Below are 23098 nucleotides of genomic sequence, written 5' to 3' on the forward strand. Positions count from 1 at the left end.
AGAGAGCGAGAGGGAGATACAGAATCTGAAACAGGCTCCAGGTTCTGAGCTAGCTGTCAGCACAGAGCCCGATGCTGGGCTCGAACCCATGAACCATGAGATCATGACCTGAGCCGAAGTCGGACGCCCAACTGACTAAGCCACCCAGGCGCCCCTATAATTTTTTTAAATAAATATTTAATTTTTTTTTTTTTTTGAGAAAGGGAGAGCCTGTGTGGGGGAGGGGCAGAGAGTGGGAGAGAGAGACTCCCAAGCAGCCTCTGTGCTGTCAGCCCAGAGACCAGGGCAGGGCTCCATCTCACTACCGTGAGGTCATGACCTGAGCCAAAATCAAGAGTCAGACGATTAACAGACTGAGCCACCCAGACACCCCACTAGCGACAAATTTTAAAAGGAAACAGTAAATAATCTACAACTAGAGGAATCTTAAACTGGATTTTTCAAGTGTAAATGGCTGACAGAAGGTGGAAGAAGGATTCTGGAGCAGGGGAATTGCCTTAACTGGTTTGGAGCCAGAGTGCCTGCTGCTCTATGCAGAGCACCTCCCACCGGAAGCCAACCAAATTTGGGAATAAAAGGATATGATACCCCACCCCAGGGTTTTCCATCAGTTTATTCACCGGGAAACAATGGAATGGTTTAAAAGGAGGCCCCCCCCCCCCCACCTGGCTGTGTGCCCTTGGGCAAGTCAGCTTCTCTTTGAGCCTCGCTGATCCTTCTGACTCTAAATTTCCCTGATTATTCAGTCCTATAACCCTGGGAGCTTCATGGAATTGGTGGGTCAGGAGCTAGACCTGGCTGGAGCCAGAGCTGGATTTGGAGAAAGAGGCAAGATGCCAGTCGTGGTTGATAAGGCCTTGAGGCGGACCAGAGTGCTCTTGCTGAGATAAAATTGGATAGGGTAGTTGGGGCCTCTCGAAGGAGAATTTTAAAAGCCAGGCTGCTTGACTTTTAAATTGGACCTGATAAGCAGGTCCTTGGACTGGAGATGAAAGCGTGTCTATGAGAGATTAATCTGATGGCTCTGGGCCATTGATCTGGATCTATCTGGAAGCCTCGTGAAGACGGACAGGCTCTCAGGGAGACTTTTGCAATAGTCATGTAAGCCCAGCCTTTCAAAAGAGAGCTGAAAACTTCTGCCAGCCTTATTGTATACATGGCTTCCTTAGAGTTCAATTTTCCTTAACCATTAGTAACTTAAACCATTAGTTTTATATTATAACAATTATGGCTATATTATATGCCAGAATCCTAAATGTATATATATTTCTAAGGCAGAACGTTAGACTTCAAATACATTTCTGGTTTGCAGAAGGTAATTTTGGATTATGCTACCAGATTCCTCAGAGAGATGCAGTCTTCCTTTTCTGCTGTAAAGGGTTTACTTTGGTGGCGAGTTTTTGAGAAATTTGCTAAAAGCCCACTGGAGGGGTAGGAAGGGTGAGATCTTAGTTTCAGGAGTGGTTTTGTTTGGGACTGGGTAACTGACTGGATGTAAGAAACCAAATAAAGAGATCCAAGATGGCGATCGAGTTTAAAATCTGTGGACTCAGAAGAAAGATGGTGCTATTCGTCAAAATGTACCAGTTGAGAGAGAGGTGGGAAGATGATGGTTTACCCTAAGAACATTGGGAACAGGTGGCTTTCCTTGTCCCAGGAAAGGACTAGTCAGGTTGGACATGGAGGAAGAACTGGCACTTCTTGGTCTTTCCCAGCCTTTGCCCTCGATGTTCTCTCGCTGGCCTGGATATTTGGCACTTTTCCCGCTTTACTATCAGTGTATGGCTCTGAAACAGGATGTTTACTGTAGGGTTTTAATAGATGCCCTTTATCAGACTAAGGAAGTTCTCATCTATTGCTACTTTGCCACAAGTTCTTATTGGGATGTGATCGTATGGGTTGTTTTTCTTCTTTTTTTACCCTTTAATCCTTAGTGTGATAAATTACGTAGATTCAAAAAAATAAACTAACCAAGCATTTTGGGCGTAAAGTCAACATAATCATAACAGGGTACCCATTTATAGATTGTGGGAATCCGTTTGCTAATATCTTGCTTTGGACTTTGCATTTACGAGTGTAATTTTTTCCCATACTGTTCTTGTTTGGTTTTGGAACCAAAGTTATGCTAAAAATAAACTGAGAAGCGAACCCACTTTTTATATTCTCTGAAAGACTTTAGGTAATACTGAAATAACTTCTCTCTTGAAGTTTTGGTAGAACTCTGCCTGTTTGCTCTTGAAGGCTGTCCCTTCACATGGGTGATAGTAGAGAAGGGAACTTGTACTTGGGGAATGAAAGTCAATTAAACCATAAGGAAAATCTATTACCTCGTACATCACAAAAAAATCCAGAAGTAGGGTGTCCCAGGATTGGTTAATTCCGCAACTCACCAACATTATCAGGGAGAGAAATTCATTCTGATCTTGTAGATGGGTCATTGTGAAGTGTCATCTGCTTCTCTTCATGCAAGATGACTTTAGCTGTCTAGGCATCACAACACAGTGGTGAAGAGGGTAGGTTTTGCAGCTAAACCTGGTTCTAAATCCCACAGCTTCGTGATACTGGGTAATTCCTTAACCTCTCTGGAAAATGGGATGGTAATAGTAATTTACCTCAAAAATTTAATATTATATGGATTAAATGAATTAGGGTTTTTGTTGTTGTTTTGTTTTGTTTTGTTTTGTTTTGTTTTGAACCCTTAGACCAGTGCCTCGCACTTACTCATTCATGTACTCTTCACTGGCTTCCTTCCCTTTCCTGTCTCATTTCCTCACTCCCTTTTGGGGGCTTTCTGGACCCATCTCCCAGGTAAATTACTTACCTTGAATCCTTGTCGTAGAGCCTGCCCAGGAGCCCAAACGAAGGCAGCCATTTGCTAGTTGTAGGACGTTGGCAATACCTAGCTTCTAAATGTACTTAAAAAAATAATACTAATCTCTATGCCTAATGTGGGGCTTGAACTCACAACCCTGAGATCAAGAGTTGCACGCTTCAGGGACTGAGCCAGCCAGGTGCCCCTGATACCTAACTTCTTTGTGTCTCTCTGTTCCCATCCATTGTATGAGGACATTAACAGTAACAGTGCCTGTAACTCATCGAGCAAATGTGGTAAGGCACTCAGTGCCTGGCTGAGAGAGAGTGCGTAGCAGGCATAAATTATTATTTTTACTACCTAAAATTCTGTGGTGTGCTCCCATGGGTGGCTGTCCCACAGTTGAGGAGCATTACTCCTTGCCTCTCTCTTCTTCCACCCCACCTACTCTCTGAGTTCCGTCAGTCCTCTCTCTTCCACCATGGCTGTCTCACAGAATTCACGTGACCAGCACCACCAGCCCCCCACTCCCAATGCAGCCCACACTTTCCTTCACGTAAAGTCCCCTACCTGCCGCTGGTGGGTGTGGCAAATACCCAGGTAAAGGTCTTCTGTCTGAATGACATCTCAGGATTTCTCCATAATGCAGGATCATCATAGTTATCTGCTCATATATTGGAAACTCTTAAAGTGGAGCCATCTCATCTATGGCTCATGTCCAGCATATTCTAGGACATCTTAAAGCCTTCCTGAGGCCTGGGGCAGGGAAGGCTTTTTTTAAATGTGGGGCTTGAACTCATGACCCTGAGATCTAATGTCACGTGCTTGACCGCCTGAACCAGCCAGGCACCCTGGGAAGGCATTTGATAAATGTGGATTGTTAATGATCACAGCTATTGAGCCATTGAGCGCTAACTATGATCCTGGCGCTGTTGTAGATAATTTTCTTCCATATTAATTTTTGCAACCACCCTATGAGGTAAGTGTTATTACCGGGTCCAGTTTGGAGATGAGAAGCCTAGCACAGAGAAGTTAAGTAACCTGCCCAAGATCACACAGCTGGGAAACGGCAGAGCCAGGCACCCTCCTAACTCTGGAGGTCACTTACATAATCATGATGCTGAGCCAATGCCAGGACTGTTTGGTGCCTAGAATGAAACATGGCGGCTCCTTTGTTTTCTCGCTGAGAGCCCAAGGACAGGTCTCTCTTCACCACGTGTTTTACTGTAGCAAGTGACTCATCCATCCACACTTGAGGTCCCCATGCTCCTCTTACCCCTAGCAGGAACCTCAGAAAGACAAATAGGACAGGAAAGCTCCATTTATTCAGGATCCCAGACAGTCAGAAGGAGGGAGAAAAAGCAAATATGTACATATCTAGCCTATGTTCTCATTTTATGATAAGGTGAGACTGAACAGGTTCAGACTAGTACATGAGGTTTCTTTTCACAGGTAATTTGTGCACTAAGGATTGCAAACTGCCTCCGCCGCTCCCCACCAGCTCCCTTACCGTGAACAAGTTGCCATTTATTGTGTGGGTTATATTGGCATTTTTTTTTTTAAACAGACTTTTTTTTTTTTAATATTTTTATTTATTTCTAGGAGAGAGAGAGACACACGGCGTGAGTAGGGGAGGGCCAGAGAGAGAGGGAGTCACAGACTGAAACAGGCTCCAGGCTCTGAGCTGGCAGTCAGCACAGAGCCCGACGCGGGGCTCGAACCCACGAAACGCGAGATCATGACCTAAGCGAAAGTCGGACGCTTAACCGACTAAGCCACCCAGGCGCCCCTATATTGGCATTTTTCATATATCCAGTTTGTTCCATTCATTTATTTATTCAAAGAAGGTGTTTTTTGGACACGTACCATGGACCGTTCTGTTTTGGTGGGGTGGTGAGGGAGAGGACAAACTGTAAACAGATATAGGACGTTAGTGACACATGTCGTGTCTGTTCCAGAAAATAGCCAAGTGCGTGAGTGAGTGGTGGGAAATGAGTGGGAGCGGGTCATGCAGAGTCTTGTGGGCATGGTGACTTTGGCAGCCTCCGGGAGTAAAATGGGAGCCAACAGGACACCACTGTGTTGAGATGAGGCTGGCAGCGGGGGTGGGGAGGCCGGGAGGTTAGGGTGGATCAGGGACCCCCGTTGGGAGGCTAGACCACAGTGACCCAGCTGATGCAACAATGCTGAGTGGTGGCAGTGGAAACAGAGAAAAGGGAAGGATTGGAGTTATACTGGGGCCATAGAATCAACCAGAAATAGGTAATGGGATGGATGTGGGGGACCCACCCTTCTTCAAGGAAGAGTTGAATTTGGACCAGGGAGGTGGCAGAGGAGAAGAGAAGAGGTGGATCTAGAGATGTTTTGAAAGTAGAGCGTCTGTGTTCCACTGATGGACGAATGTGGGATTTGAAAGAGAGACGAAGGATAGACACCAAGTATTTGGGTCTCATTTTGGAAGGATGGCTGACGTTGCCTTTTGCTGATGGGGGGAAACCTGTGTGAGGAGCAGGTTTGATGGGAGAAAGACTAGGATCTCGGTTTTGGAGAAGTCGAATTCAAAGGGGCCTGTTGGACATCTGTGTGGAGTTGCCAAGAAGGCAGCCTCCTGTGTGAAACAGAACGGGCCACCTCATGCGCCAGCTCCGATTTCTCTGGTTGGTAGCGCTGCCCGCAAGTGCTGTGTTGAGATTTTGTGTTTTTGTAAGGTTTTGGTTTTTATCGTAATCTCTTTCACCCAGGGTGGGGCTCTAACTTGCATCTCCACAGCCCTGAGATCGAGAGTCGTCTGCTGTACCCCCTGAGCCAGCCAGGCGCCCCGGGAAAGAGTTTCTTGATCAATAGCGAGACCCGTCTATGCAGCTGGTTAGGCCAATAATGGTGAACTCTGGGTGTAAGACTTTCCATTGTGGAGTGGGAAGAATTCTATTTTGTGTATTTTTGTCTTATCCTTTAAGATTTCTTTTCTTTTCTTTTTTAATGTTTTGTTTTATTTTTGAGAGAGAGAGAAGAGACAGAGCACGAGCATGGGAGGGGCAGAGAGAGAGGGAGGCAGAAGCAGGCTCCAGGCTGCTGTCAGCACAGAGCCTGACCTGGGGCTCGAACTCATGAAACATGAGATCATGACCTGGGCTGAAGTCAGTTGCTTAACGGACTGAGCCACCCAGGTGCCCCTAAAATGTCTTAATATGTTCTATAATGTGCATGATATATTAGAGTAGCAGGCATGGGTATCATTTATAAATTATTCTATATAGGAATGATATGCTCAGTTTTTACTGAGGAATGGACAGATACTCCTGAAGATTACTGATTTGAACTTTGTACAACAGGTACTCAGAATTGTGACCTGAAATACTCTACACCCTGAAGTGTCTCCTGAATCCTTTAAGGAAAAACAAAATTAAAAAAAAAAAATTTTTTTTTAATGTTTTTTAAAAATTTATTTCTGAGAGAGAGAGAAAGAGACAGCGTGAGCAGGGGAGGGTCAGAGAGAGAGAGGGAGACACAGAATCTGAAGCAGGCTCCAGGCACTGAGCTGTCAGTACAGAGCCCAATGCAAGGATCGAACCAATGAACTGTGAGATCATGACCTGAGCTGAAGTCGGACACTCAGTCGACTTAGCCACCCAGGAGCCCCAAGGAAAAACAAAATTATGTTCAGTCGGTTAAGCGTGTGGTGGGAGACCTGGGTGACTCAGTTGGTTAAGCATCAGGCTCTTGATTTTGGCTACGGTCATGATCTTGTGGATAGTGAGATTGCACTGACAGTGTGGAGCATATTTGGGATTCTCTCTCTCCCTGTCTCTCTGCGTCTCTGCTGATTGCACTCTCTCTCTCAAAGTAAATAAATAAACATTTAAAAAAAAGTGTCAGAGACTGTTCTAGAGTAAAAGAGATTGAAGATAAGTTAGGGTAACAGGGGCACCTGAGTGGCTCAGTCGGTTAAGCATCTGACTTCAGCTTAGGTTATGATCTCATGATTTGGGAGTTCAAGCTCCAAATCAGGCTGTTTGCTATCAGCACAGAGCCTGCCTCTCTTTCCCCCTCTTTCTGCCCCTCCCCTGCTTGTGCTCTCTCTCTGTCTCAAAAAAAAAAAAGAAAAAAGAGTTAGGGTAACAATGTGAACATGATCCTTGATGGGATCTTGGGTCAAGAAGGAAAAACGCTACAAAAGAATATTAGTAAGAACAACAGAGGAACTTTGTGTATAGATTGTTTATGGTATTGTATTAGGGTAAATTTTCTTCTTCTTTTTTTTTTTAAATAGTTTATTGTCAAGTTGGCTTCCATATAACAGCCAGTGCTCATCCCCATAAGTGCCCTCCTCCATGCCCATCATCCCCCTTCCACTCCCCCTCCCCCATCAGTCCTCAGTTTGTTCTTGGCATTCAAGAGTCTCTCATGGTTTGCCTCCTTCCCTCTCCCCAACTGAGTGTAAATTTTCTAATTGTGATCATCGTTTTGTGGTTATGTGGGAGACTGTTGCATTCTTAGGAGATATGGGAGAAATATTTAGGGATGAGGAGTCATGATATTTGTAATTAGGTCTCAAATGGTGTAACAAAACCCGCTTGGATTTAGGTAAGCGCATGTTAGTGTTCACAGTACTATTCTAGTAGCTTTTCTGGAGGTGCGAAATATTTCGAGGTAAAAAGTTGGGGGAAAACAACATTCATTTCTCAGAAAACTAGGAAATCCAATAATGACATATCAGACTGTTTATTTTTATTTTTTATTACTTATTTATTTTTAAATGTTAATTTTTGGGAGGGGGGAGGGCAGAGAGAGAGAGAGAGAGAGAGAGACTCAGAATCCAAAGCAGGCTCCAGGCTCTGAGCTGTCAGTACAGAGCCTGATGTGGGGCTCAAACCCACAAACTGTAAGATCATGACCTGAGCCGAAGTCAGACGCTTAACCGACTGAGCCACACAGGCGCCCTTATCTTATTTTTGTATTTTTTCCCTCTCTGGCCCCTGAGACCATGTTTAGTATACTAGATTGTTTCATTGACTGGGACACTGTCTTCTTCACCCTTTCTGAGGCAAAGAATTTACCAGATCTTCACTGCTGCTATAGCAATCCCTGGCACGTTTTATTTCCTAGGTGCCTCCACATGCGTTGTATTACATTTATTATCCTAAATAGTCCAGATGGGTAAAGAAGTTTGTGTCTTTAAGTACCACAGTCCCAGTTAATTTGAAATGGCTCACCATATGTCAGGCACTGTTCTATGTGTTTACACAAAAGAGCCTGTTTCAGCCTCTTAGCTGCTCTGTAGGGAACGTGCTACTATTGTCCTCATTTTCAGAAAAGGAAACTGAAGCACAGGTAGGTGGTATTCCTTGCCCATGGTCCCACAGCGGGGAGAGAGGGAGTGCAGAGCGGAGTGGCCCCAGGCTGGGCCCTGCAGTGTTGACCACCCACCCCTGGCCATAAGCTTGACATCATGAGCTGGGTCATAGAAGTTGGCTAGAGCTTCCATCCCAGGAGGAGGGCTTCTGCAGCTCAGACTTTTGCTTTTCTCCAAGGGTTTCTGGGTGCGTGTCCGTAGCGGGAAGGTAGGACATTGCGAGAGGCCATAATAGTAGCAAATGACGACAACATACACTACCGCCTTTGAGGGCTCGCTGTGTGCCGGGCCAGTGTGACATGTTTTGTCCCCAGCATTTCATCATGCCATAAGTCATCCTCATTGGACAAAAGAGGAAACAGAAAAAGAGGGGTTCCAGTAACTCCCTCAGAGTCATGAGGTGTGGAGCCTCGCCTTTGAACTCCAGAGCCTTCCCATCCCCCACAAGCCTGCCTTGCCTTTCCCTGTCCTCTGAATGGGTCTGAAGGTAACTTAAGCACAGCATGGAGACCGTGAGACAGACGGGGGGGGGGGGGGGGGGGGGGGGGGGGGGGGGGGAGGGGTAGAGCTGGGCCTCACCCATCACTTTGTTCACCCTCTCCATTCCCAGATGGGGACATTTCAGTGACAAAGAGGAGGAGAAGTGGGAGAAGGAGGAAGAGGAGGAAGAAAAGGCATTGTAATGCTTCCTTCTTGGGGCTTTTCATCTGGCCTGTGACATTCCATTCCCACCCCTCCTCTAACTTGCCATTTCATTGAGTAACTTTTTCTAATTGAGTGCACCTGGGCAGAAACTCCTCCCACATTGGCCCTGGTCTTTGCTTTGCATTGCTTTGTGCTGTGTTTTTTTTTTTTTTCTTTCTTACAAAAAACAAGGGGAGCCCCTATTCCTTTGAGGTGGAGGTGATCGTCAAAGTGCCTGGGCAGATCAGCCAACATTCCAGGAACTGCTCTGATGTAACCCTGCATTGTGCCCAGCCCCCCCGCCCCCCGCCCCGGCCTCCTTAGCCTCCTTAGAGGATAGCTGGCTTGTCACTGACTGGCTCCTTGACCCTGGAGGTTCTGGGTGACTCAGCTCTGGGCCTGGCAGTCCCAGCCAGGGGCGAGGCAGAGGTATCCCTCAAAAGGCCCCACTTGCCAGGAGCTCCCTTTCCCAGGGTACAGGTTCACACCCTACCTTCCAGGACTGGGCAGTCTCTGTGTGCCTCTTTCTCAGTAAATCAACAACTCTGAAATCAGCCAACACTCGTGGGATAGCACAAGAGGCAGAAGAATGAGTCAGTTAAGAGCAGGGACTCTGTAGCCAGACTGCCTGGGTTGAATCCTGCTACTGCCACTGACTTCCTACGTGAACTTGGGCAAGTTATTTAGCTACTCTGAGTATTAGCTTCCTTTTATGTAAAATGGGAGGGAAATAATAATAAACTTCTCATGAAGTTGATGGGAACATGGGATAATTTAATACCTATCGGGTACATACAGTGCCCAGGATGCAGGGAGCCCTCCATAAAGGACTGATATTATTATCATTATTATTTTAATGTTTATTTATTTTTGAGAGAGAGAGAGACAGGGTGTGAGTGGGGGAGGAGCAGAGAGAGATGGAGACTCAGAATCCAAAGCAGGCTCTAGGCTCTGAGCTGTCAGCCCAGACCCTGACGTGGGGCTTGAACTCACGAACTATGAGATCATGACCTGAGCCGGAGTCAGACACTTAACTGAGCCACCCAGGCACCCCAAGGACTGATATTATTGCTGGTGGTCACAGCACAGTGCTAGGTCTTGCATAAAGCACAGTCCCCTCCTTATGAAGACACAGTATAGAGTTAAAAAGTGTTTGGTTTGGGGAGAGCTAAGCGAACCTTCAGCAAGTTATTTAATTTAATTATTTAATTATTTAATTCCATTGGTACCTCAGTTTTCCCATCCCAAAACAATTCTTAGAGCACCGGTGAGATGGCGGATTGTAAACACCCTGCCCAGTGCCTGGCACATTGTTGGATCTCAATACATATGGATTCTCTTTCCCTTTCTAAGAGCTATACTCTGGATGGGGACAGAGAGCAGGTCCAGAACCCAGCCAGCCAAATGTATAGTTTTAAAGCATGTACAGTTAGATCCGCAGGGGGTTGGAGGCCAGAGGATTGGTTTCTGTAGTTTCTAGGAAGGTTTCTTGGGAGAGGCTGGACCCGAGTTGGATCTGAAAGGATGAATGAATAAATGGAGCAGAGGATAAATGGGCTGACCAGTGGTGGGAGGGGGACTGACGGGATGAGGAGGGGAGTGAGAGGTCCCATCTTGTATGTAGAGGTCTGCATAGAGGAAGATTCTGTTTCCTCTTTCTCATATTGTGTAACTGGAGTTTTCTGTGCTAACTTACATGCCTCTTGCTGTAGTTGAAGATCAGTTCACTTAGAAGTGAAGGACCATGGTTATTTCAGACTAAATGAGCTTTTCGTGTTTCTCTTAAGCACTTTCATGCTTGATATTGGGGCAAAGACCAGGTAAATTTCCTTGGGTAAAAGGTGAAGGAATTCTGAGGGCCAATTCCCAGGGAAGTTTTTTAACCATGAATGACCCAAATAAGGCATACTGTGAAGTGCAAGAACCAGGCCAAGGGGTGCTTAGAGCAGAGAAGTGAGTGATAAAGAAAAAACTGGTAAATCAGTGTCCTGGACATTTGAGTGATAATTTGGGAGAAGTAAGGCGAGAGCCCCACTTAATAAGATATAATGAATAAATGCAGGAAATATAAATATGCTATCAAAAACCTGGAGCACCTGGGTGGCTCAGTCAGTTAAGTGTCTTACTGTTGATTTCACCTCAGGTCATGATCTCAGTGGTTCCTGGGATTGAGCTCCATGTTGGGCTCTGTGCTGTAGGCTCTGTGCTAACAGCTTGGAGTCGGCTTGGGATTCTCTCTCTTCCTGCCTCCCCCCACCATCCCCCGCCTCTCCCCTCCCAGCCTCTCCCCTGCTCGCAGGCATTCTCTCTCTCTCTCTCTCTCTCTCTCTCTCTCAAAAATAAATAAATATTTAAAAAAAACAACCCAGCTTTATAGTGTGTACTCTTGAAATTGCAGATTTGGGGGCCTCATCACAGACTTGAAGAATGAAAAGCCCTGAGGCAGAGCCTAGAAAAGTGCATTTTCAACAAATTCCCTAGGTGATTAAAAAAAAAAATTCACCTATAAGTATTTCCTACATCTTCTTGTAATGCTTCTATAATGTAAAGATGGGCAAGGCATGATTCAAAGGCATAAGTCATTAGAGAAAATATCGATAGATAAAGCTATATAAAATAAAAACCTTCTATTTGTAAAAAAAAAAAAAAAAGAAAAGAAAAAGAAAAAAGAAATCTACTATGAACCAAAAATAAAAGGCGAACAATGAACCAAAAAATGTATTTGCAAAATATATGAGAAAGAAAAAATGAGAAAAGGGGTTAATGTCCTTTCAATGTAATGAGCACTTATAAATCAATAAGAAAAATTTCCTATAAAAGAATGAGCAAAGGAAATAAATAGGTAATTTACATAAGAAATGTAAATGTCTAATAATAGTTAATATTATTACAGATATTCCACTGTTTATCTTCCCAGTTTTTCTCCATAAAGAACATGTGGCATATGTATCTGTGTATGTGTGTGTAGAATATATATAATGAAAGATCATTCATTCATTCATAAAAAATAAATCCTGCCATTTACAACAACATTGACAGACCTTGAGGGCATTACATTAAGTGAAATAAGTCAGACAAAGAAAGATAAGTACTATATGCTCTCATTTGTATGTGGAATCTAAGAAAATAAAACTTATAGACACAGAGAACATATTATTGGTTGTCAGAGGCAGGGAGTGGGGAAGCTTGGGGGGCTGAGGGAAATGGCAAAAGGTGGTCTAAAGGTCCAGACTTTTAATTATAAGGTAGATGGGTTCTGGAGATGTAATGCACAACACGGTGACTGTAGTAACAATATTGTATATTTGCAAGTTGCTAAGAGAATAGATCTTAAAAGTTCTCATCAGAAGGAAAAAATGTGGAATGCCTGGGTGGCTCAGTCAGTTGAGTATCCGACTTCAGCTCAGGTCATGATCTCATGGTTTGTGGGTTCGAGTTCCGTGTCCAGCTCTGTGCTAACAGCTCAGAGTCTGGAGCCTGCTTTGGATTCTACTCTCTCCCTCTCTCTGATCTCCCCCCCGCCGCCCCCCCCCATGATCATACTCTGTCTCTCTCTGTCTCTCAATGATGAATAAACGTTAAAAATTTTTTTAAAAAAGAAGGAAAAAAATGAACTATATGAGGAGATAGATATTAACTAAATTTATTGTGGTAGTCATTTTGCAACATACACATATATCAAATCCCTGTGTCTTATACCTTAATGTAACTGATATATATGTCAATTATATCTCAATAAAACTGGAAACATTTTTAAGATAAAAAATAATGGTGGTTTGCTGTCTTATCAAAGGTACAGTTTTCTTATCTCAATAGTCCCACTCAATAATTCTAAAAGTAAAGAAACACGTTCCTCCAGGACAGATCTAGTTTCGGGGTCTGTACTTATTTCAAAAGCTACAAGTTTTTAGTTCTCCTGCACCCTAAAAGCCTCTTACACTTCAACATCTTTCCTCCTTCCATAACTTCATACCTAATCTTTATAATTTTAAGTTTAGTGTTCTTTTTTTAAAAAATTTTTTAATGTTTGTTTATTTTTGAGAGAGAGAGAGCACAAGCAGGGGAGGGGCAGAGAGAGAATCCAAAGCAGGCTTCAGACTCTGAGCTGTCAGCACAGAGCCTGATGTGGGGGTCAAAGTTGGATGCTTAACCTACTGACCCACCCAGGCACCCCTAAATGTATTGTTCTCTTTAATGAAAGAGTGCATTGCAATGATTAACTAGCTAGAGAAACTGCATGTGTGTATTTTTCAAGACAGGACTAAAAGACTTACGAGATCACACAAGGCACATGGCACAGACACGTTGATACAACAAGGGCCCTTGAATTAAAAGTATATATAATTACTAATGTGCCATTTTCATCTCTCCAGCTGGTAGGGTTTGTTTTTTCTTCATGTTTCCTAAGGTTTGTTCATTTAGATTGGTTCAGCCTTTTAGCAGGAAAATTTGGTAATAAGAACTGTATCAAAAGCCTTAGAATGTTTCATAACCTTACATTGAGAAATTCCACTTCTAGAAATTAATTCACTTCTAGAAACAATCATGAGTATGCACAAAGATAATACCACAAAAATATTTTACAGTATTATTCCTAATAGGGAAGAACTAGAAACGAGTTAAGTTTTCCAATACTACAGCTTTGGTAAAATGCATTATGATACATTCACCAATGGCATACTATGTAGCCATTAAAAATGTACAATATTTAGGGGTTCCTGGGTGGCTCAGTCCTTGAGAGCCCTACCCTTGATTTTGGCTCAGGTCATGATCACAGGGTTCTGGGATGGAGCCCTGAGTAGGGCTCCATGCTGAGCCTGGAGCCTGCTTGAGGTTCTCTCTCTCTCTCCTCTGCCCTTCTCCCCCGCTTGCATGCTCTCTTTCTCTCTAAAATAAATAAAAATTTAAAAAATACATAGAATATTTAATGGCATGGAAAAGTCCTAACCGTATATTTTTATGGCGGGGAGGGGGTGGGGGGTCAGCTTACAAACAGCTTGCAATAATCTATTCCTAAAAATATGTGTTCATTCACAGAACAGTTTTAGAAAAAACAAACATTCACATTTTAAGGGGTTCTCTCTGGTTGGTGAAATTGCGGGTGGTTATTTCCTTTTTGCGTGTGTCGAAGTTTTCTACAATGTAAATGAATAGTTCCATGCAATGAAAATGTGAATAGTTTCATGCTATGAAAATGACAGTAAAATGTATTCTGTAAAAAAGAACATTTCACTGAGAAAATGTTTAGCCTAGAACTTGCTGTAAAAGCGACCTGTTTCTAACAACTCGCTTCTGTGCCTCCTTCCTCCGGGGGGGCCCAGGAGAGGCAGGGATCCCCAAGGCCTCCTCCTCCCATTTGGAGCCTTCCTGGAGGCCTCTGGTCGGCCTCTTGGTCATGTAGAATCCAGCTTTGGGGAAACTGCAAAGTAACCCAAAGTTTGGGAATTAGGAGAAATGGCAATTGGAAGATTTTATAGAGTCTGAGCAAGAAACTCCTTCTCAGAGGATCTAGTTTCTCCGCCCACGTTTTCCTCAAACAGAAACTAAGGCCGACTTCAGGGCTTGTCCAAGGCCACAGAGCCCACTGAACGACAAGGTGAGGCCTTGATTCCTTGGCCTTTCCGTCCGCTCGTATTTGTGTAATATGCAGATTTAGGCCGGCCCTCCTCATACTTTAATGTGCACTGGGATCACCGGGGATCTTGTTGAAATGCAGATTTTGATCCGGCAGGTCTGGGGTGGGCCACTTCTAACCAGCTCTCTGGGAAGGCCGCATTTTGCTGGTCCGGGGATCGCAGTTTAAGTAGCAGTGGTGTAGAGCCCAGACCGTGGAACCAGACGTCAGCCTCCCGGCCCTGGCTCTGCCACAGCCAGTGTACGATTGTTACACTCACTGCGCTTCAGCTTCGTCATCTGCGAAATCAGTTTAATACCCGAGCGTTTTCGTGAGGATTTAATAAGTTGCTACACGTTAAGTGCTTAGATCGTTGTGCACGAAGAAGGGCCCAGTTGATCAGCATTCGTATTACCCAGAGCAGTCAGCGGTGGGGGAGGAGGGTTAGGGTTTGTCGAATGAATGAATAACCTTTGGCAGAAAGTTCTTTCCCGGGAGGCTAGAGTCTGAGAAGCGAAAGGGGAGGGCTCATCCGAGGGGAAGAGGCCCACCTCCAAGAAGCTTCTCTCCAGCGGGTGGTCAGAAGGGCCGGGAGCGCCCGGAAGCCGGCCGGCGCGCGCCCCGCGGACCAATGCGGCCGCTCGGGGGGAGGGGGCGGCCAGCCAGCCCTTTCCGTCTGGGGCCCCGGAGGCCCCGCCCCCTGCGCGCTGAGTCGCTCGCATTCCACTGTTGCTACATCGTCGCGAGGGGCGGGGCGCCTGTCAGGGAAGCGGCGCGCGCGCCGGCGCGGGCGGGCTGGGGCTCGGCCGCGCAGTGCCAGCGCCAGCACCAGACCCGCGCCCCGCGCAGTCCCGACCGCCGCCTGCGTTCTGGCTCGCGAGCCCCAGCTCCCGCCCGCCCGTGCGCTGCCCGAGTATGGAGCTGCTGTGCTGCGAGGGCACCCGGCACGCGCCCCGGGCCGGGCCGGACCCGCGACTGCTGGGGGACCAGCGTGTCCTGCAGAGCTTGCTCCGCCTGGAGGAGCGCTACGTGCCCCGCGCGTCCTACTTCCAGTGTGTGCAGAGGGAGATCAAGCCGCACATGCGGAAGATGCTGGCGTACTGGATGCTGGAGGTATCTCCCGGAAGGGTCTCCCCTCCCCCGCCGCCGGGATCCGGACATCCCCGAGCCGCCCTGTGGGGACATCCTGGTCCCAACAACAGTCAGCAAGATGCTTCGCTGGCTCCGATCCCCGGGGCCTGGTCTTTCACTCGGGCACCCTAGCCAGCCGAGCGCCTCCGTGGTGTCCCTTTCCCTTCCCCAGCCCTAACTCTGCCGGTCGTTTGGCACCCTCACTAGCCCTCCCTTCGGGCCAGGAAAGCGGGACTGGGGCCACCCTCTCCCTGCCGGCTTCTCTCAGCGTCTCCTGCGTCCCTCCCCCGCTCGGATTTCTCAGGAGAGTGCGCCTGGAAAACCCTGGGCTCGGCCGCCCCCGCCCCGGAGCCGGTTCCTGTGTCTGTCGCGGGGTTCTGGCGGGGAAGACGGTGGGGGTGGCGCGCTCGCTGTTCCGGCAGTCAGGGAAATGAAAAGTGCGGGAGGCAGCGGCTGGAGTCTCCTCCCTTCCCTTTGGGTGTGTGCAGTGGGTGGTGGTAATGGGGGTAAGGTCCCATTTCTCTGCCCACCGTGTGTAACTCTTCCGGCCCCCAACCCACTTCTTGCTATGGCGGAGGGCAATCTCCGTTTGGAATCCTTAAGGAAGGGAGCCTCTGGCATACCCCCCCCTCCCATCCCGGGGAGGGGGAAGGAGGCAGGCTACGCGGAGGAAGTGGGGGGCGTCACCTTGGGGAAGGCGCATCCTCCCCCGTATAGGTCCTTGTCTCACAAGGTACACATCCCCCCTCCCATTTTTTGCCCCCCATTCCACTTCCCTTCAATGTCTCCCCCCCCTCCGCCTTTAGCGCTGCTGCGTTCCCCATGCCCCTGCCCTAGAAGTGACTGTGCGCCCTCCCCCAGGTTTGTGAGGAGCAGCGCTGTGAGGAGGAAGTCTTCCCCCTGGCCATGAACTACCTGGATCGCTACCTGTCCTGCGTCCCCACCCGAAAGGCGCAGTTGCAGCTCCTGGGTGCGGTCTGCATGCTGCTGGCCTCCAAGCTGCGCGAGACTACGCCCCTGACCATCGAAAAACTGTGCATCTACACCGACCACTCTGTCTCTCCCCGCCAGCTGCGGGTGCGTGCCTAACTCTCCCCACCCCCGTTCACACTGCCTCCACGCTTACCAGGAAAAGGAAAGCCAAGACCTCAGAAACTTTCTGACCCTGGGGAGGGTAGCAGAAGCGATTTTATTTATTTATTTTTGGGGGCAAAAGATGTGGCAGTGCAGGGGGACAGTCAGACAGTCAGGGCAGCCGCAGCCCCCAAGCCTGAGCTGCCGGCATTAATTGAATCCCCTTCTCCCTACCTCCAGGGGGTGCCATTCCTTCGTGGTCTTTCCCCCAGATAGCAACAAGTCAAACTGCATGTCTATACTCACTAGTACTTTGCCTCTGGGTTTACACAGCCACCATGAGTTATTTATTGGCAGCAAAAGGACATGCCTGCACACCCCCACTAGAGTGGGGGAGTGGAATGTGCCGCATGTGGGGGAGGGGGCTGCCTTGGTTGAGGCTTTATCCCAGTGTGGACTTTGTGATTGAAAAGCCTCCCAGAGCCGATTAAAGTCAGGCCCTGATTGCTCTCCGGAAGGGCCAAGGAGTTGCCATCCCACCTTCTTTCCTTCCTTTTCTGTCCCAGAAGAGTGAGCTCCTTCCTGGTCCTTCTGAGGAACTTGAGCAGCTGCCTCAGGCCTGGTGGAATCACCGCTGCCTTTCTCCCTTTAGCAGAAGGCCAGAGCCTGAGGGCAGCCGGGCAGCTGAACTGCAGCTGCTTCCGATGTGATAATGACGCCCCCTCCCCCGGCCCACCCACTCTGGCCAAGGTCTTTCATAACCCTGTGGGGAGCTGCTGTCACTCCTGTGGTTTGGGAAGTGGCTCCCTGGGCCCCTTGCTGGGAACTTGGGCTGGCTCTTCCCGAGGCTGGGCAAGGGAGTCAAGGCCCTCTGTCCCCACTGAGCCTGCAGAGGAGGTGGGGGAATCGCTTGGATCTGGAAGAGGTGATTTAGGGTAGGCAGATCATCTGCTGGGGGGGGTGCTGGTCTGGGGGAGGGGGAGATGATGGGTGAGCTGGCACCTTCCTCCACCTTGCTCTACAGCGGCCAAGTCTCCTCCTGACCCTGAGAGGAGTCTCTGGGCCCCATCTCCCGGGGAGGAGGGCAGCATTGCAGGCTGCCGTGATTGGCTGGCCGGGAAGCCAGGGTACTGGGGCCCCTGACTGCTGCTTGTCGAGGAACAGGATTCCTCTTCCTGCCAAGTAGCTCTCAGAGATGGGAGTAGGAGGCCAGGGTTGGGAATCCGGGAGGCCCCACGGCTCTTTGTGATGAATCTGGTAGTTTTTGGCAAGTCTGGAGGTGGAGCCGGTTTCCAGGACCAGGGAGCAAGATGTTTTTGGAGGGATTTGGGCTGGAAGGTAGAAGGGTACTTCCTTTTCGTGAAGCGACCAGCATGGTGTGTGTGCCTTTGTGTGAGGGGAGTCTTTCCGAACAGGCCCCAAGGACTCTTCATCTTTTCCCTGTGCCTAAGCTGGGGGTGGAGTGTGCAGATAGATGCCTTCTAGAAGGACAGAGTTGGAAAGGACTGCACAGGACTCCGTCGGTCCAAACCTTTTTGCTGCAGAGGGGGTTGAGGCCCATAGGAGGGAAAGGTCCTCTCCTGCCTCAGCACTGCACTGAAGCGGATGAGGCGGGTCTGGGTGCCCTGGCTAGCCCGGGTGGCCTTAGAGCCTACAGCTGTGACAGAAGCTGCCAGCCACCACCACTCATCACTCCCAGGGGTGTGCTCTCCACCAGGCAAAGGCTGAGATTCTCAGGAGTTGCCCAGATACAGGTCCCTCACATGGGACCCCCCCCCCATGCCTCCCCACAGGGAGAGCCCCATTCCAAGTCGCCTTCCAGATCTTTCCTTGGAGGATAGGTGCTTTCTGTTCACTTCTGCGTTAGGAGTTGTAGAACTGGGGCAAGCATGAGTAGAATGCTGGCTTCTCTGCCCAACTTCTTTTGACTCTGGGCCAGGCCCTTTTCTGTAGGGCCCTGTGAGAGGCTTGGGGCTGATTTGGGAGGATGACACCTAGGTGGGGGCCAGGAGAGGGACAGCTGTGACTGGTGGCCTGGAAGAGGTTGGGTGGGGTTGCCATTTCTGCCTTAGAAAGGGGCCAAACCCATGAGTTCCTTCCTGTGATAAAACAATGAAGAAATCCTCATGTGTGCAACTCAGAAATGGGGCCAGGACAAGGAGCCCCAGACAAGTGGACTGGGTGAGGCTCCCAGCCAATGTAGAAGCAGGCAGGTGGTCCCTCAAGGATCCTCTGGATCCATCCCGCCGGGCTGGGCCTCTGCTCCGCTTCCTGAGACCGCGGTGACGCTAGGCACTGTGGTTGCAGGTAAAGGGGTGGAGCAGGGTGCCGTATCTCAGGACCCACCCCCGGTATCCCACCAACGGGATGTGGCTTGGGTTGGGCAACCTCTCCTTTGAGGAACCTCAGGGTTGGTTCAGTGGGTGTGTCACAGGAGGCGCAGCCTCATGCCCGTTCGTTTGGGTGCCTTCAAGACATGTGGACTTGCTTTCACATGGAGGAGAGGCTAGTGGGGATCTTCGCTTTCACAAATCCTTGGGATTATGGAGAGTGTTTCTGCTTCACCCCAGAGGAGGTTCAAGGTTATTGTGATGCTGCTGGTGGTCTCTGCTGCTGCAGTCTTTTCGTTCAGCCTTGGCTGGAGAAGTGCCCAGATCCCTGCATGAAGTCAGGAGAAGGCCTGGATTACTGGCCCCCAAGAGATAACCAGACAGGATTGAAAGAAACAGTTCATATCAAACACGTAGTTCTGGCACCTTGTGAACGAGCAGGAGCAGTTGGTGCTCGAAGCAAATGCCCCCAGTTCTTCTGTGCCCCAGACTCCCTACTCCACAACGCCGGTCCTTAAACTCAGAGGCAGAACTGGGGTCTTTGCCTTCAAGTTTGATGTGCTTCCTTCCCGGTGACATTTCTGCTTTACTCCCTACCCTTCCCTTCTTCAGCCACTGACCCCACCTTCTTTCCCAAACACCAGGACTGGGAGGTGCTGGTCCTGGGGAAGCTCAAGTGGGACCTAGCTGCTGTGATTGCCCATGATTTCCTGGCCCTCATTCTGCACCGGCTCTCTCTGCCCCGTGACAGACAGGCTTTGGTCAAAAAACATGCCCAGACCTTTCTGGCCCTTTGTGCTACAGGTAAGAGCCCTATATACATTTTTGCCAGATGAGGGAAATATGAATACTTGGAAGGGTGGGAGGTAACTGGATTCTACTTTGTATTCCTCTCAAAATTTGTCAATATTAGCTCTTTGGGGGGCTCAGAAGAGGCAGCAGAACATGATCAGAGCTCATGTGATTTTTAATTTTTTTTTTAGCGTTTCTCTCTCTCTCTCTCTCACACACACACACACACACACACACACACACACACACATACAGTGAACGGGGGAGGGGCAGAGAGAGAGGGAGGCACAGAAACTGAAGCAGGCTCCAGGCTCTGAGCTGTCTGCACAGAGCCTGACACGGAGCTGGAACTCACAAACTGTAAGATCATGACCCTAGCCGAAATTGGACACTTAACCGACTGAGCCACGCGGGTGCCCCAAGGCCGTATGGGATTTTAGAGACCACCAGCCTGTAGGTGACTTGGAGAGAAGTGACTTGCTCAAGGTCTCACAGTCATTAAGTTGGGAGCAGAACCAAGGTCTCTTGACCCTGGTTTTGCTTCCGCACCAGGGAGAGCCTCCCTCGCTCTCTGGTCCCTGGCTTACTCACCGGCCGCCCTGCAGCTGACAGACTTGTGGAAGTTTCCTGTCCACCCTGGTCCTCTCTCTCTGAGAGACCCTTTCCTGCCTCTCTCCCTCACTGCTCTTACAGCACTCACTGCTGGTTTTCTGGTATTCCCTCAGCTCCGGACATGCTGCCTGGCATTTTTGCGAGCAATAGGAAGTCTGTGCTGGCCATGATCTTTTAAGCCTTTGCCTCATGGTTCCCTCTTCCTCTTTCCAAGATTACACCTTTGCCATGTACCCACCGTCCATGATTGCCACGGGCAGCATCGGGGCTGCAGTGCAAGGCCTGGGCGCGTGCTCCACGACTGGGGATGAGCTCACCGAGCTGCTGGCGGGGATCACCGGCACCGAGGTGGTGAGTGCAGGGGCTCGCCCCGGCTTTGGCCCGCCAGCACTTCCTGAAGCAGCCGCTATTCCCTGACCCTCCAGCAGAGGGTGGAGCGTGCCCCTAGCCTGGTCCCCATTCCTGGTTTCAGTTGCCCCACCCCTGGGGCTTCTGTGGCCTTCTGTCTTCTGCCTGGGTCTGGAGAAGAGCAGGTGTCTTGGGTGGGTTGAAGGGCACTGTCCCTGGGTGCCCTTTTCCTGCCAAATGAGGTGCAAGAGTGGGGGTGGGGGACCTGCTGTCAGATCACTAGGCTGCTCTCACACTCCCTTGCCACATCCTCTTGCCAGTTTCTTAGAACTGAAGGCTGATTCCTGGGGCTGGGTTGTGGCCTAACCTCCCAACTTCCCTGTGTGCTGGACGGTGTCCTTCACCCACACCTGCCACCAGATGCTGTGGGGGTGGGAAGTGGACCCTTCATTCCAAGGGGGACCTTCTGCCGTGCCCCCCGGCAGTCACGCCTGGCTGTTCCCCGTTTGCAGGACTGCCTGCGGGCCTGTCAGGAGCAGATTGAAGCTGCGCTCAGGGAGAGCCTCAGAGAAGCCGCCCAGACCTCGCCCAGCCCGGCGCCCAAGGCCCCCAGGGGCTCCAGCAGCCAGGGGCCCAGCCAGACCAGCACTCCCACAGATGTCACAGCCATCCACCTGTAGCACCGGAGAGGCCCCCTCCAGCGGCCACTGGCAGCAGAGGAGGGGACACCGCCGCCCCCCCCCTCGCCTGTAGGAACGAACCACGCCACGTCCGAAACCTGAGGGGGCTCCTTCTTCTTGGCCCCTGGCAAAGCCAAAGGGGGCAGGCCCTACCTATCCCTGCAGTGTGCACTAAGGGGCTTGGCCAGCCGTGTTTGGGTGGCCCGCCAGGCTCCTCCTTTTCCCTGCATCTGACTGGCTCCACTCTTTCCCTGATCCTAGCTGGCAGTGGGCCAGGCGGGTCGGAAATGAGATTGAAGTAGGTAAAATACATGCACCAGCATTCCTTTTGGAGGCCCCCTTATCTCGGGGGCTCTCGTGTTCTCAAATCCCCAAATGCCCCCAGTGCCTTGCAAAGGTGTTGCACCTTCCAGAGTTACTGCATTTGGATTGGGGTCTTTCTGAAGAAACTTCAGAGATTCTGATAGACACGTGTAAGGGGAAACAGTCTGGACAGCTCCTCCTGACGCGCTTTGGAGGCCCCCATATAATCCATGCTCACAGCTGCTCCCACAGGGAGGGCCCGGACCTCTGTCCAAGGGGCGGGCAAGCACCGACCAATCCCTCCTTGCTTTGCTTTCTGCCCAGCTTCTCCTGTGTGATTGAGGGGGGTTAGTGCTGAAGGAAGAAGTTGTTTTAATTTATTAATTGCTTTGAGGACAACTGAAAGAGGGTGTGGTGGGGCCCATCGACCCCACACGCGGTGGTGACCCTGGTGGTTGCTGCATCCTCCCCTCTGCTAACTGGCTAGAGGACCCTTGTGGCCAAGGAGCTGCTATAGCCTGGGGTAGGGCCATGCCCTCTTCTCCCTTTGGCCCTCTGCTCCATTCTCTGGGGGCAGGGGGGTGGGGTAGGGATAAACTGGAGGGGACCGGGCCCTTGTCTGGAGAGGGAGGCAAGCCCTGTTGACACAGGTCTTTCCTAAGGCCACAAGGTCCAGGCTGGTGGCCCAGGACCATCATGCTACCTTAATAAAGATTCTGGAATAAGCCTGGCTTTGGCTTCTTGGATTAGATGGTGGTACAGGGGAAAGCTGTTTCTTGACTGCATGAGGTAAAGAGGCAGAAGTCAAGGGTCTTCATGCAGAGGTCATCACAAGCCATTTCTGGAAGGGGCCAGAAAGCAAATGTTTTAGGCTTTGTGGGTCATTTGGTTTCTGCCCCAGATATAGTCAGTTCTACTTTACAATGGGATGTGCGCATTCCTGCAGTTCACTGCACCGTGTAAAACTGCACAACAAAAACCACAGGGCTCATGGGAAACCGGGCTTGAGGCACAAGACTCAAAAAACTTAATGAGTGACCTATTTCTTAAGGAAGGAAATAAAGTGGATAACCTAGCTGTCAGTTTAAATGGTTTAGAAACCTGTACTACGACAGGGCCCTTTATCTTGGAAAAGACCTGCAGTGTGTGCAAGCAGAGGTCAGAAACCTGGGGCAGGGGAGAGTGGCCAGCAGTTGTGGGTGGGGTTCTGCACTGGAGGGGAGCGGAGACCCCTCTGGTACTTGGAGGCCCATGCAAGTTGTCTACCACCTGGCTGGCCTCAGCTTGCCACTTTCCACCTACTGTTTCTTAGAGAAAACTGCATATAAATGGGAAATTTGTGATTGACTTCTCCCCAAATGCATT

The 23098-nt window shown here is 49.4% G+C and overlaps 1 protein-coding gene across 3 annotated transcripts in view; it reads left to right on the top strand.

Moving 5' to 3' along the window:
* The window catches only part of CCND3 (cyclin D3), a 98697-nt gene extending 76239 nt beyond the window's left edge, over positions 1-22458 (top strand). Inside the window, exons 1-5 of one of the 3 annotated variants that reach the window (XM_039242594.1) lie at positions 15217-15576; positions 16456-16671; positions 19643-19802; positions 20617-20753; positions 21263-22458. In XM_039242594.1, the coding sequence (XP_039098525.1) occupies positions 15379-15576; positions 16456-16671; positions 19643-19802; positions 20617-20753; positions 21263-21430 (879 nt within the window). In that variant the 5' untranslated portion in view covers positions 15217-15378 and the 3' untranslated portion in view covers positions 21431-22458. Of the gene's footprint in view, positions 1-15216; positions 15577-16455; positions 16672-19642; positions 19803-20616; positions 20754-21262 lie in introns of those variants that run through there. The other 2 variants (XM_039242595.1, XM_039242596.1) reach the window with 2 other exon arrangements.
* The last annotated feature ends 640 nt before the right edge of the window (positions 22459-23098 follow it).

The sequence above is a fragment of the Hyaena hyaena genome, unplaced genomic scaffold (assembly GCF_003009895.1).
Source record: "Hyaena hyaena isolate Hyena2069 unplaced genomic scaffold, ASM300989v1 scaffold_211, whole genome shotgun sequence".
Taxonomy (NCBI): domain Eukaryota; kingdom Metazoa; phylum Chordata; class Mammalia; order Carnivora; family Hyaenidae; genus Hyaena; species Hyaena hyaena.